Source organism: Tenrec ecaudatus, chromosome 4 (genome assembly GCF_050624435.1).
Source record: "Tenrec ecaudatus isolate mTenEca1 chromosome 4, mTenEca1.hap1, whole genome shotgun sequence".
NCBI classification, from domain to species: domain Eukaryota; kingdom Metazoa; phylum Chordata; class Mammalia; order Afrosoricida; family Tenrecidae; genus Tenrec; species Tenrec ecaudatus.
The window spans coordinates 67,947,193-67,962,798 of record NC_134533.1 but is presented as its reverse complement, the minus strand read 5'-3'; the positions used below and the strand labels follow the sequence as shown (position 1 = coordinate 67,962,798).

The 15,606-nt window shown below is 39.8% G+C and overlaps 1 protein-coding gene and 1 pseudogene across 1 annotated transcript; both read left to right on the top strand.

Moving 5' to 3' along the window:
- Window positions 1-3,224: 3,224 nt before the first annotated feature.
- On the top strand, window positions 3,225-4,193 carry OR51F2 (olfactory receptor family 51 subfamily F member 2). Its single transcript, XM_075548621.1, has one exon. It carries the CDS (start codon window positions 3,243-3,245, stop codon window positions 4,191-4,193), a length of 951 nt encoding a protein of 316 aa, XP_075404736.1. The 5' UTR covers window positions 3,225-3,242.
- Window positions 4,194-13,231: 9,038 nt separating this feature from the next.
- LOC142445901 (olfactory receptor 51A7-like) lies at window positions 13,232-14,227 on the top strand (annotated as a pseudogene).
- Window positions 14,228-15,606: the final 1,379 nt, after the last annotated feature.

The window sequence follows — 15,606 nt, the reverse complement described above, 5'->3', positions numbered from 1 at the left end:
TTTCACCATCAAAAAATTACAGACAGTCACCACATTGACACACAGATACATTTAAAGCAAATATTGAGCCCCATTTCCAGGAATATGGACTTGTTTTTCTGGTTGGGACTCTTCATATCATATTTTGGAAAGTTTTGTGGACTGATTATTAAGTAGAGTCATAGTTTACAATCTGATCTACTCAGCCAAATTCACTGATAAGATTTAGAAGAAAATAAGGACTACATATTGGATGCTATGCATAGAGATTATAATACAAAGGGGGCTTTTAAAGAAAATTCAATGAAAAGATAATGGAGCAAAAAGAACGGAATTTTTTCATGAATTTTCAGAAGTCCCTTGTGCATATTTATTGGATGTGACAGTTGAGCTATTTTGACACTTGGTTCTTTGCCAAATGTTAAGATTTACAAGAGATTGTGGGAGCCTTTTCTTATCTTCATGTCCTAGAGAGTATTTTCTCACCTTCTTGTCCAATCATCTTTTCATGAACATCATTCATGCCCACTATAGCCTGACGCAATATTTCAGATTGGTTATTTTATGTTTGATCCTACACTAAATGTTTTACCCAGTTTTTCCCTGTTTTATTAATTTAATCTCATATGATAATTCAAAATCTCCAGTTTTACATCTTCTTTTTCTATAGATTCCTATGCCCACTTTTAACAAAGTATAATAATTGTCTTAACCATTTAACACATGTATTATATTCTATACTTTTCTTCTATTTTTAAAGATAGCTATAATCAGAAGGAATTAAATTTGATGTGTCAAACTTTCCCTAAGGTCTTTCTTTTTTTCATATTAAAAGGTGATTATTCATAACAAAAAATAATAAAATTTCCATTTATTTATTATAAAATTATAATGATTATATGCCTTTAAAGTTGTAATATGGGTTTTAATATGGGTTTAGAGAATAAGACTATTTTTTTCAATAAATTGTTAGCCAATGGCAAAACACTCTCCCATAATAGTACTTTTTTCTTACTGATAAAATTTACCATGGTAAACATACTCATATTCTTATAGATGGAAATACTTTTTAGATTCATGTATATGTAAAAATCAAATGATGTTTTGCACTGAAAATTTTATAAAATTATCTTTAAAAAGTTAAAAGATAATCTCTTGGAATATAAAGGCATGCCTGACTTAATCATAGCATTTTCAGTCATTTGATATGCACAAGAAATCTGGACAATGGAAGACTGAAGAAAACTTGCTATCTTTGAATTATGGTGTTGGCAAAGAATATTAAATCACAATGGACTTCCAGAAGCACCAACAAGACTGTGTGGAAGAAGTACAGTCAGAATGTCCTTTAGAATCAAGGATGATGTGACCTTGTTTCAAATACTTTGGCCATGTACAGTCGAGGAGAGCGTAATGAGGATCCCCTAGATGAGATATTGACCCAGAGGCTACGAGGAGGGGGCTCTCAACACGGGGAGGACAACGAGGACAAACATGCGGATGGCACAGACCCACTAGTGGCTCCTGCTGCTCCCCTCTGTGTCAGGATGGATTTGAGGCACTAACAACAGAAAGAGCCCCAATGCTGTAGTGTTTTCAACGAGGCAGCTAACCAGAGGTTGGCAGTTAGCAACTGCCAGCATCTCCAGGGGAGCAAGACAAGGCTTTGTCCTCCTGTGAAGAGTTTAAGTCTCAGACACCCACAGGGACAATTCTACCCTCTTCTATAGGATTGCTATGAATCAGCATTGGCTTTTTGGCAGTGAGTGTTTTGGTTATTTAACAACACCAACAACAAATCTTCAACAGTATTTTGCTTTGTCAATTGGTATAGTTTTATATTTTATTTTGTTATATTAAGCAAAAAATGTCTATCTTTTTCAAGACTGAACTAAATATAATTGCACATCAATAGTGTATAGTACATTTTAGAGTGTATCTGTTATGATCTATGAAAACTTCTGTGCCATTGATTGGCAATGCTTTGAACTGAATATAATCATTAGTTAATGGGAGAATGCACATTACTGAAGATTATTACTGAAGATTCAGGTTTTCAGAAAAAAACAAGGGTACCTCCTTTGTATTGCTTACCCTGAATGAGTAACGATGTCAGGGTCAGACCCCAGGCTTCCACCCTCTGCTCCTCTATTTCCCAGCTGCATCCTTGAGGCTACTACTTAATAATTTCAAGCACCAGTGTTGCATAGGTAAATCAGGGGTCATAATTTTATTTCATTGAAATATTATGATTGGATGATTTTATGCATGCAAAGCACTTACTTCAGGCAGATTTAAGGCATATTGGCTATTACTATTCTCTGTGTTGCAATCATAGCCTGTGTTAATATTCAGCATGTTATCATGCTTACTGTATATTAAAACAATTACAATTACCCCCTCTCTTTCTCCTGTATTTCTTCTCTCCCTCCGTTCCTTCATTTTCCCTCTCTCTCTTCCTGCCTCCATGTTGTCTTTTCTTTCCTTTCATTTGGTAGTCATTTCATTTCTCTTCCCCATTTTATAGCAGGGATTTCTCTCAATAATTACTATTTATAAAGACAACATTGGATGATTATTTAATTTTTCTGAGTCTTAGATTCCTCATCAGAAAGTTTCATACTCTTCAATGTACCTCCAACAGTAATTATATGAACAAAATTACAGTACACAATACTTTCAACAAAAGGGAGCTACAGTTCTATTTTAAGGTACTTAGACCATTTTATCAATACACATATTGACATGAATGTCTCTGAAGTATTCTGACATCCTGCTATATATGTTCTAGCATATATAATGCCACATCTCAAATGAGACTTGGTTTGTTTAGTGTTTTATTTCAAAATCAATAATTTATTTTCAAACAGTACTGGAAACCAGACTTATCATCCTATTGTTGAGATATTCTACCTGGAATTTTTTACAGTCAGAGAGAATTTACTCGTGCTGTTTGTTAGAACCAAAGAAGCTTATTGCTTTACTATGCTTAAGACAATTTTATGAGAATGACTTCAGTTAGCGACATAATTTGAATGAGTGAAAAGAGGTGAAGAGAGAAGTATACAGCTCTAGGAAACTCAGAAAATAATCAAATTCTTAAAGAATTAGCAGTAATTAACCACAACAGTCTTAGGAGTGAACCAACAGTTACTCAGTGAATCTTTGAGAACCAGCAAAATATTCTAGGTAATAAGCTATATGTGATTGTTAGTTTGTTGTGTACAACTATTGAAGCATCTCTGTCTTCTCAGTCCATCACTATGTTGGCCCTCAATAGCACCAATGTTCAGCCTGTGATCTTCTTCCTGACGGGTATTCCAGGAATGAAAACGGCCCAGGCCTGGATATCTATCCCCGTGTGCCTGCTCTATGTGCTCGCCATCTCTGGGAACAGCATGATCCTCTTTGTGGTCTTCCGTGAACAGAGCCTCCACGAACCCATGTACTACTTCCTCTCCATGCTTTCAGCCACGGACTTGGGCTTGTCCTTGTGCACCCTTTCCACGACGCTTGGTGTCTTGTGGTTCCAAGCCCGAAAGATCAACTTAAATGCCTGCATTGCACAGATGTTCTTTCTTCATGGGTTTACTTTCATGGAGTCTGGAGTTCTGCTGGCCATGGCCTTTGATCGTTTTGTGGCCATCTGTAATCCACTGCATTACACTACCATCCTCACCAATGTGAGAATTGTCCATATTGGGTTGAGCATGCTGATCAGGAATGTTGCTGTCATGTTGCCAGTTGTGCTCTTTGTCAAGAGATTGTCCTTCTGTGGGTCCACGGTCCTCTCCCATTCTTACTGCTACCATGTTGATCTCATTCAGCTCTCATGTTCTGACAACAGAATCAACAGCATTCTCGGCCTGTTTGCACTCTTCTCTACAACAGGATTTGATTGTCCTTGCATCCTACTCTCCTACGTCTTGATCATCCGGGCTGTTCTCAGCATCGCTTCCTCGGAGGAGCAGCAGAAAGCCTTCAACACCTGCATTTCCCATATCAGTGCTGTTGCCATCTTCTACATACCCCTCATCAGCCTGTCTCTCGTTCATCGTTATGGCCATTCCGCGCCTCCCTTTGTTCACACCATCATGGCCAATGTCTTCCTGCTAATCCCTCCCGTGCTCAACCCTATCATCTACAGTGTGAAGACTAAGCAGATTCAAAAGGCAATTATCAAGGTCATAAATCGGAAGCAAGGTCAAATCTAAATATCAGTTAACACACGTAGAGACAGGGTCCTTTATGAAGGAGTGCTACATAGGATGGAGTGTTTATCCCCAAGGTGCCTAGACATGCTTTCAAATTTAAGGTGTGCAAATTACAAGCTATCCAGTGTAATTTCCTGAATCTATTTTCTTCTCAGCAAGTCTATATTAACCCACTGCTATCATGTTTCCTATTTATAGTGATCCTGGAGGATCACTTGTCTCATAGGTTTGTTCCCTAAGCTTCCAAACTTACAAATCTCTCTGGAAGAAGATTGCCATGTTTTTCTGCTGCAGAGAGGTTGTGGGTCTGAACCTCACACTCTGCCCCTTGGCAGTTGAGTGCATCCCATTACACTACCAGAGTTTCTTAAGTCCATATTTGTACTACCAAAACTCTGATTTTATTTGCAAGATCAAATGAGACCATGTGTGTGAACTGTAATTCATATTTGTAAGCAGCAAAGGTATGCATAAATTATTCATGCAGACCATGGATAGTATTGCAATTTAATATGAGAAATTTTGTCAATAAGTCTGTTGTTCTCTTTTATATGACACGCAAAAAACACTCCAATAAATTTGATTGTTTTTCTCAGAACTTGGAATCTCTGTTGCATGTTTCTAAAATACTGACACTATAGAGTGAATTCTAAAATACCCATCATTATAACTCGACTGTGCCTTGTGCAGGTGAAATGGTTTTTCAGTCTTTTCTGTGTTTCTTGTGATCTCTCAATTGTATGTTTTCCTTTATCCCAAAGTTACTTGTTCGAGCTCCTGGGTAAAGCTACTTAGCAACCTGCAGAGGTCCACGCACTTCTCTTGGGTTTGGTTACCTGATGGCCATTCTAGTTTTGCTGCTCTCCACAGTGCTACCATGTGGCTTCAGAATCCCATGGAGCAGCTTTCAATGTGGAGCCCAACATGAACAGCTGGTTGCTGCTCAAACAAACAAACCAACTAAGTCCCCTGCCACAGAGGCACCGCTGACTCGCATTGACCCTCTGTGGCTCCTGAGACTCTAACTGCTGATGAGAGTAGAGAGCACAGTCTTTCTCCCACAGAGCTGCTGGTGGTTTTGAACTGCTGGCCATGCAGATCACAGCCCACTGCATAACCACTGCATCACCAGGGCTCCAATATATCAACTATTAAAACACCAGATTCCCTCTTGCAAATGCATTATACATATCATTTTAAAGCTAATTTTCTGATACTACACTTTAAAAAATTTCACACTAACCAGCACTACCTTTATATTATTCCAGATCATTCTTAAACTTCCACCTAACTGTTACAGGCCAACATCATGTTCAAGATTCAAACAACCATTCAATAAGTGTATGAGCACAGTTTTCAAGTATCATTGCCATAATATTGAATATTAAATGATGGATGAGTGAATTCATATTAGTAAATCCCCTTCTTGGTCAACATATCCTTACATAACTTTTCTCTGCTTTCTCTGCTGCCTAGCATCTAACAACTTCAAAGTTCGATCCCACAATGGTTCACCTGATTCTTACTCGCACAATTCTGAAGTTTCTGAAATGCCTTCTGTATATAAGCCATTTTCTCCCTAAGTGACAATAACATTTCCTGCACAAGCTTTGTGAAGCAATAGGCTGATTGATTGAGAAACAATGAGGAGAAAACAATTGGACCAGCAGTTCTGTGGGGTCATGGGAGCGGATAGGGTCCGGAGGGGCCATGTGGAGTAGGGAGCCAATAAGCTCAAGGAGAAGGGAAGAACAAGTGATCTAAAATTGATGTTGAACAGGGTGTTTAATACCTGGTGGGGTTTGATCAAGTGCAATGTATCTGAGAGTAATTGCTGAAAGCTTAATGGAGGGTGAGCAATATAGTGCATGGGGCAGGAGGAAGGTGAAACGAAATAGAGGAAAGAAGTAGGAGGCAAAGCTATTTATAGAGGTATAGTTATAGGCATGCATAAATGTAAATGTGTTAATTTATAATGAAAGGGATAGAGGTCAATGTACTTATGTTATATGTCAAGTATTAAGATAGCAGACAGAATTTTGGCCTCTAATCAAGGCCTCTCTAAACACAAGAGCATACCTGACACCATTTGATACTCACCTTCCCGACACCATAGCTGAAGACAAAATGGGTGCATAAGCAAATGTGGTGAATAAAGCGGATGGTACCCCGCTATCAAAAGATGTAACATCTGGGGTCTTAAAGGCTTGAAATTAAACAAGTAGCCACTTAGCAGGGAGGAAAATAATCCCACATGGTAGACACCATTCTGTGTAATCTTGAATTGTTGATGGGATCAGGAATCAGTTATCAAAAGATCCCAAACAAACCGTTATATTGATGTGAAACAGGGAGGTCAGAGTGGAGACACGAAGCCCACCTGTAGATTATAGGACATCCCTTCACAGAAGGGTCACAAGGAAGTGACAACTCAACCAGGGTGCCATACAGCACTGATGGAACACACATCATTCCTCTAGGTCAGCGGTTCTCAAACTGTGTGTTGTGACTCCTGTGGGGGGGTCGAATGTTCCTTTCATAGGGGTTGTTCAACTTATAACAGGAGCAAAATTATAGTTATGAAGTAACAATGAAAATAATTTCATGGTTGGAGGGGTGGGCACAAAAACACGAGGAACTGTATTAAAGGGTTGCCGCATTAGCAAGTTTGAGAATCACTGCTCTGGTTTCTGAATCTTCCTCCCCCCACTCCCATGACCCAATTCTACCTTACAGAGACAGCTAGACCGGAGTACACATATTGGTACAAATAAGAGATCTTGACACATGGAATTCCAGACAAATAAACCCCTCGGGAACAGTGGTGGGAATAGCGATATCATGAGTGTCAGGGGAAGGTGGCAGTGGGGTTGGGGACAAAGTGGAGAAAGGGGGAACCCATCACAAAGTTGGATATATAGCCCCCCCCCACCAAGGGAATGAATCACATAAATGTGATTGAAGAGAGAAAATGGACAGTGTAAGACACGAAATAATAATAACAATATATAATTGATCAAGGATTCAGAGAGTGGGAGGGTGGGGGAAAGGAGGAGGTGAGACCAAGGGCTCAAGTAGAAAGAAAACGTTTTGGGAGTGTTGATGGCAACATATGTACAAGTGTGCCTGATGCAATTGAATGATGGGTTGTTATAAGATTTGTAAGAGTACCCCAATGAAAGGATTAATAAAAAAGAAAACAACTACTGATATTTGGTCTGCTTTGTCCTCTGCCACCCTTTTAGTTAAATCCAGAGCCTGATGTTTTTAAACTAAATGATGTACAAGACTGAAAGGGATAACAGTTGCTTTAAGTATTCGTATAGAACTCTGTGGCTTTCAATGCATCATCTAGAATTACCAGTTGGATGTCCTAGTCTCAATTTTCTCTTTCATGGGCTCCACTGCAGATAAAAGGAGACAGCCCACTCAATTGCCTTTACAGTTCTAGTTGATAGAATCAGAGTCAAGATTCCAGATCCATTGGTCTAATATGCCTCTTTGCTAGACTTTGTTTCCAATAACTGTACATTCTCAAGTAGAAGCCAACTTGTATTTCAGCCAAGGCACCTAATTTTACCACAAAACTGCATTAAAAATGTGCTGAAAAACTCAGTTTATACACGAGTATATATAATTTTCATATATATATATATATATATATGAAAATTAAATGTTCCCTACAACACACCAACAGAATTATACCTTTTCTTGATTTCCTACTGTGAGGGAGGTGGGCTGACTAAAAATTGGCATTCTCTTCTAATGTTGAGGGAATGTGTGTGTGTTCCTCTGGGAAGTCTAGAAAAATAAATTCAGGGAGACTCATGTGTGTATAAGAAAGTGCTTTATATACAAGAGCAGTTGAATATTGGGAAAACATCCCAGCTCACTCCACATCAAGTCCATAAGTTCAATATTATCCCCTATCTGATACCAATCTACAAAGTCCTCTTCAGACTCATGATGCACATGCAATGATACAAATCAGGAATATCACAGGCCAGTGGGTACAATGTCTTGTGGATCCAGTGGTGTTAGAATCATCTCAGCACTGGCAGGGGTCTCCACATGGCTCCTCCAGTTCCAAGGGCACAGGGGTCTATCAGCAGAGTGCTATGTGTCTTGTCAGTAACATGTCCCTCAGAGAGTGAGTCTTGAGTCTTGTCAGTAGAGGGTCTCAAAGGGAGTGAGCAGAGAGAGAGTGTCTCCCACCTTGTAAGAGGAAATACAGGAGTTCCCAGAATCCTCAGAAGAAGACCATGCCCAAATAGAGGCTTCATTGGCTATGACCCGGTTGACAGACTAGACTCCACCCCTTCCCTCTTAATCCTCAAATTATATATAACTACCACAGTGTGCAACGTTGGATATTCTTTTTCAGGTCCTGTGAGATTAGGTAGCTCCAGGTGCTTATAAAAATGTGAAGTCAGAAGGAAAGGAAAGAGAAAGGAAGAGCCTATGGAAAATGTTTGAGCTTACTACCTACTAAAAAGCCTACTGGGGTAATGATGAAGCCCTCAAATGCAGAATGAAAGATGGGTATATTTGAACCTACCAGCTACTTCGCTAAAAATTCGTTAAAAAATTTCCCTTAAGTTTTCCCCCTAGGGAACCCTATGGAACAGTTATACTCTGTCTTTTAGGGTCACCGTGATTCCAGAAACTACTCAATAGCACAAATTAAATTAATTTAGAGATTTGAGTGACCAAACAGAACACACCAGGATTCAGTTTAAGGTCTGCCTATCTCTGACCTCTGCTAATGTTAGATGAATTCTCTTATGGGATACACTTACTTGTAGATAGAGCCACTCCTCGATATGTTGTGCCATTGCCAACATGTGAGGCTGACTATCCTCAATAAGCTACACTCAGTACTCACTGTGGGAGCAGAATAAGAGTTAATTTAGGAGCATGCTTTCTAAATTTTCTTACGAGAACAGCACTGATGAAGCAAGTATAGTCATTATTCCCCCTGGAATAGGTGATTTGTAATTCTCAGGAGGCTTTGCCTTTGATAGAGGAGTATACGGACATCTAAATAAGTGGGTGGCTCTCCCACAGAATGTTGGAGCAGAGAAGCTGAAGGACCTGTAGTAATCTAGGCTCTTCCATCCTTCTGTTGGAATAAAGTATCCAGGATCTTGGTAGGTGCCCTAGAGATCAGAAATGAATTTCCCTTGGATGATTTTATGTCTGCCAGTAAAGATTGTGTAATGTATAGAGATCAAACCACTGCTTTTCAGAAAGATGGAGGTGAAGTTTAGTAAGGGGGTTACCAACCCTAGAAGTCAAGCTACATTTGGGAAATAGTTGATGGCTAAAAGATTGAGGGTCCATATGTGAAATAGAAGGAGCCCAGTTGGCATACTGGTCATGCTAACTGGACTGTGATCCACAAGGTCACGAGTTAAAAACTACCAGTGGTTCTGTGGAAGAATGATGAGACTTTCTACTCCTGTAAACAGCTACAGTCTCAGAAACTCACAGGGGGCAGTTCTACCCTGTCCTGTAGGGTCTCTATGAGTCAGTGTTGACTCTATAAAAGTGCGTTTCTGTAGTATAGTGTTCTCTGTATGAAAACCTAATTTACCAACTGGTTGCTTTGAGTTTGTTAAGACTCTTGGGACTCCCATGTCCTGGGACGAATGCTTTCATTTGTTGACTGAAAGGTTGGCAGCTTCAGCCTATCAAGAAGAACCTTGGGGAAAAGTTCTGCGATCTGCTTCCAAAATGTCAGTCACGGAAAACTCTATGGAGTGCAATTCTACTCTGACACACGTGAAACTTTCATTTGCAAAATTAACAGGCTTAAGGAATAACGCTTTAAGAATAGCTCATTTCTTCAGTTACTTAAATTAGCATTGAAAATTTTTCAGTAAAGTCATCAGACATGAACTTTTCTAAGTGGTCCACTTTAGTGATGTACAATCCCAGGGCAGATCGGTGCATTATCATGTTCATCATTTGTAAACCTCACTTTCCTGGCAAGGGAGAACTATCAGCTGCGTTATTGGGGAGTCTGATCCACAGGCAGGACCAGACTGCACAGTGAGTAAGGTGCACAGCTCCTGCTAACCCTGCTCCTAGTACCCCACCCCTCAGGGATCGCAAATTTGAAAGCAGGTGTGAATTCTACAGGAAGGTGCTCTGGGTTTGGGAAAGAGACAGCCATACTTAACAGAGCCTCTGTTGCGATGGAAAAACATGAAATCATTCACTACAGATTTGCAAATCATGCTTAACATGCACAATTTTCTAGCGCAAGGATGCAAAAAAGTATTATGAAAATGACTAGAACGTAAATGTTTTAGACTTATTTTGGGCCTCATTCCTTTTCCGTGTCTATTACTTTTCGCCTCCTTCTTGTTATTTTCGTCTGATAGTTGCTCTCGGTGTTGTGTGTTGAGTAGGTTCTGACTGAGAGGGATCCTTCATACAACAGAGCTGAAACCAGTGTTCAGGCCGCTCCATTTTCACTGTCCTCCCGAGGCTTGAGCTCCGCGTTCCTGCCAGTGTGTCAGTCTGTCTCATTGTAGGCCTTGCTCTTCTTCACTGACCCTCCTCTTCACCAAGAGTGATGGCCTCCTCAAGGGCTGGCCTTCCTGACAGCAGTTCGTGTCCGCAGTATTGGAGATGAAGTCTCGCCACCATCACTCGTAAAGAGCGTTCTGCCTGTGCTTCTTCCGAGACCATTGGTTCCTTCTCTGATAATCCACGGCATATTCAGCATTCTTTGACAACGCCATCCGTCAAAGCACCCCTTCTTTCCTTCTTCACTGTCCAGCTTTCAAAAGCATGTAACTCCCTGCTATTGAGTCACTACTGATTCACAGCAAGCCTCCGTGGGTTTCTGAGACTGCAACTGTTCACGGGATCAGAAAGCCCAGTCTTTCTCCTGCAGAGCTGCTGCTGGCTTTTAACTGCCAACTCTGAGGACCAGAGCCCAATGCCTAATCGCGCGGGGCAATTGCACACAGTATGTCTGGGTAGGTGAGCCTCAGGCGTCAAAGCAACATCTTTGCTCTCTCAACGTCAAAGAGGTGTTTGCAGCAGTTTCATCCAATGTAATTGCTCTTTGATTTCTCGATTGCTACATCCCTTGGCATTGATGTGGACCCAAATCAAATGAAGTTATTTGTAACTTCAATATTTTTTGAATAATTTTTTCAATATATTTCAAATAAGTTATATTTCTCTTGCTGATGTTTATTGATCAAGTTGGGTCTACTGAAGGTTGTATTTGGGCAGTTTTTTGGGCTATACATTCAGTTTTTAACCACAGATTCAATGGTTTAAAACTACCAGCCACCCGGCAGGAGAAAGATGAGGCTGTTTACTCCTATAAAGGTTTCAAGTCTTATAAACCCCAAAGAGGCAGTTCTACTCTGTCCTATTAGGTTACTAAGAGTTAAAATCAACTCAATGGCAACGACTTTGGTTTTGAGACTGATGAACTTGTTTTGATTTTCTTCAGATTCAACTTGAACTTGCTTTTCAGCAACTAAGGCTCTGTTCTGTAGTCCTTGTCTGTGTTCTCACTGATGATATTAAGCTTCTCCATTTGCTTCTTTCCATAGCTGTAGTACATTTAATTCATTTACATTCCATATGGTGAAGTCCACTTGGACAGTGGTGACCACTTACGTTTTGGTAAAAAGGTATTTGTAAATTCCTCAAGCACTGTCCAGAGTCAGTCATATCACTAGGCCCCCAATTTCCATCTCTCAGTTCTTCTTCCTTATTTCCACTTGTCACACTTCAATCACAATAAATTATCAGTGCATCTTTGAGGTATGCTTGATACATTTCAAACTGGAGAATTTGATTGTGTTCTTCAAGTTCTTCATCCTTGACTTTGGTAGTTGATGCTCAAATGTAAATAATAGTCATGTTTACCCGTCTTTCTTATAAATATAGGGTCTTATCCTACCAATGGCAGCATTGTACTTTATCTTGAAACATTCCTTTTGATAATTAGTATTTGCAACTTTTGATTGAGTCATGGCACATCAATAATTAAAGATCCTGAATATTTTGCTCCATCCATATCCTTAAATTGAACTCTGCTCTGAGGAGGCAGCTCTTACTCAGTCATATTTTGAGTGCCCCTTTGCCCCCCAGATGAGGGCCTCATCCTCTAGTACTAAACATATAATGTTCAACTGATGATAATAATAAAATTCTCACTGGTTTCTTTTTCAGAAATAATGCATGTATTCATTCTTCCTACTTTGTCTTAATCTGGAAGCTCAGCTGATATTTGTACACATTGGTGACGCTGCTGGTATTTGAAATAACGGTGGCATTTCTTCCAGTTTCAAAGCAAAATGGAAGCCACCTAGATAGGACAAACGGACTGATGAGGGGTGATGGTCATGTAATATAACTCTTTTAAAGTATAAAACAAATAAATAAATACACAAATAAAAATAATTATTTGTGTACAGATTATTCAAAAGTGGATGTAGGCTAAATGTAGCCATTGATTATATTCTCTTAACTTCTATTGTAGCCCAAATTTATATTTCCACACATATGCCTCACAAGACACAATATAAGTTTTCAGCCTCCTTTACTTCCTGCTGCTATTGCAGCGTCTGTGGTTGTCTGAGCACCTGAGCATTGGCTCCTCCCATGGTAATAGAGGTCTGCTAAATGTCAGCTTATTCCAACCCAGCTTATGTGATGTATAGACTTCAATCAGTAGTAGATAAAAGATGATATCAAGATATCTTAATATGTCTAAGATATAGAGCTGTTAGCTCATACTTCAAGGGATAAAGATAGATCTGAAGATCATAAACATTCCAGATAAATTCTATGAGCAGTCTATTTAATTTGTTTCATAGCTTTTGTATAGCTAAGATTTACTACAATGTTTCTTGACCCTCAAGGATGAGCTAGCTGTATTAGATGGGGACTTTCTTCTACCTAGTGAACCCTGGAGTTTCAGTAGATGTAACTAAGAGACAATTTCTGTCTCTTGGGCATGTGGTTATAGACTCTGGAGCAGAGAAATAAAAAACGCATCTATGATGACTCCTCTCAACAATTCAGAAGGTGAAATTTCCACATTCCTACTTCTTGGGATAGCAGGAGTGGAACATGTGCACATTTGGGTCTCCATTCCTATCTGTCTCATGTACCTCATGGTCATCCTGGGCAATTGCAACCATTTTGTCTTCAGGACAGGGACTTCTCTACATGAGCTCCTGTACCAGTTCCTGTCCATGCTGCCATTTTCTGACCTGGGTCTGTTTCTCTCCTCTCTCCCCACTGTTCTGAGAATCTTCTTGTTCAATGCTATGGGAATTTCTTCGGATGCATGCATTGTCCAAGAATTTTTCATCCATGGATTCATAGTCATGGGGTCTTCTGTGCTCCTAATCCGGTCTTTGGTCACTTTATATCCATTCCCTACTCCCTGAGATATAGTTCTATCCTCACCAGCTCCAGAGTTGTACAAATTGGACTATCATTTGCCATCAAGAGCATTCTCCTCATGCTTCCCCTTCCTTTCACTGTAAAGAGACTTAGGTGCTGCAATAAAAACCTGCTATCACATTCCTCCTGCCTCCACCAGGATGTCATGAAGCTGGCCTGCTCCCACAACAGGGTTAACTTACCTTGGTCTGTTTTCTGCACTCTGCATGATGTCAGACAGTGTGTTTATTGCTTCTTCCTATGTGTTCATCCTGAAGACTGTACTGGGTATTGCATCCTATGGGGGGCCGCTCAACACTCTTCAACCTGTGTATCTCACATTGTGCTGTACTCATCTTCTATGTAGCCATCATCAACTTGGCCACCATGCATTACTTTGCCAAGCACAAGTCCCCTTTGGCTATTATTCTGATAGCTGATGCATTCTTGTTGGTGCCACCCTTGATGAACCCCATTGTATATTGTATAAAAGTCGACAAATTAGAGTGAAAGTCCTGGAAAAACTACGTCAGAAATCTCCACGACGGAGCAAAGCTAGGTGTCCCCTCTTCTCTATAATAAGCCACTTTGGGAGAGCAGGGTAGTAATTCTACGTATTGATGATGTTTAACTTACCATTACATAGTTAAATAAATAACTGATTAAACCTTACTGTGAATTCACTACAGATTTTTATCCTTTCAAGGAAAATGATACCTATAGTTCATAATGAATGTTGATTATTTTTATTGTTGTTTTTGAGATTGATGGCATTTAACTTCAGGCATAAGAGTGAAGAATCAGAATCCAGAGAGGCTTCTGAGGAAAAATTAGAAATGCAGACATGAACTGTTATTGGAAAACCTGTGCAATATTCTGGCTCTATTTAATATCTTACATTTTTAACCCCCTAATCTGATTTCAAAGAGCCCCAGGTGTGTGTCTTGTGAAGCCCTGTGCTACTAACAGGGCTGGAGCTTCAATGCTTCCAGCTGCTCTTGACAGAGATGAATTTGTCTGCTCTCAAAGATTTCAAGGCTCAGAAATCCTACAGAGTAGTTGGTTTTATTCTGTCCTACAGATTTGCTATGATACCATGTTGTGATTTACATAAAACCCTTTTTAATGTGTCTGAGCTTGTTTCGTATGTTCTCCAGCTGGTACTGGTAGTACATAGTCCACTGGCCAGTACCACCTGGAAAGTGGTTAGAATTATAAAATCTTATGTCTTGCTGTTAGTCTATTAAGTCAGAATCTGAATTTTTACAGGATATCCAAGTGATTGGTCTCTAAATTAAAGTGCAAGGATTTTTTTCAGGGGCACTGTGAAGGGGTTTCAAGAAAGACTGTCTTTATTGAAGCCAGTTTTGGGGGAAGTCAACTTGTAGGTAAACTATAGGAAATCATTGGCTTTTTTGGGCAGCCTTTGTACAAAAGATGCTGAGACCTCAGGCTCAGTGGATGGAGACCCCTGTGCATACATCTCTATCACCTCCTGCATTGTAACCTTCAAGATGGCAAGATCTGTGTCTTCTTAAATTTTAGTTGTCCTTGTCATAAAATCCCTTGTTCATAGTATGCATTTGGTAGAGTATATCAGCTTGAACTGCAAAGAAGTAATTTAAGGATAAAAGGGTAGCTCCTGGTAAAATGGAATCTAATAAATTTTAGAGAGCAAATTACAGAAGTTTCTGTGAAAGGAGAATATTGATCAAAGTAACGTAGGGAATTCAATGTGTAATGAAGGATGTCTCAGATTTGCTGAAGGGATTTAATGGTAAGAAAGACATTCATCTTCAAGGCTCATGTGTTAGTCTGGGTACATTAGAGAAACAAATCCACAGACACTCATATGTATAAGTGTTAGTTTTATATAAAGGGTAAGTGCACATCAAGAAAACACCCCAATCCAGTGCTGCCCAAGCCCACAAGTCCAACATTAACCCATATGTCCAACACCAATCCCCAAGGTCCTCCTCCATCT

Coding starts and splice junctions, on each gene's coding strand:
- OR51F2 (XM_075548621.1), top strand. CDS start 3,243: ATGTTGGCCCTCAATAGCACCAATGTTCAGCCTGTGATCTTCTTCCTG.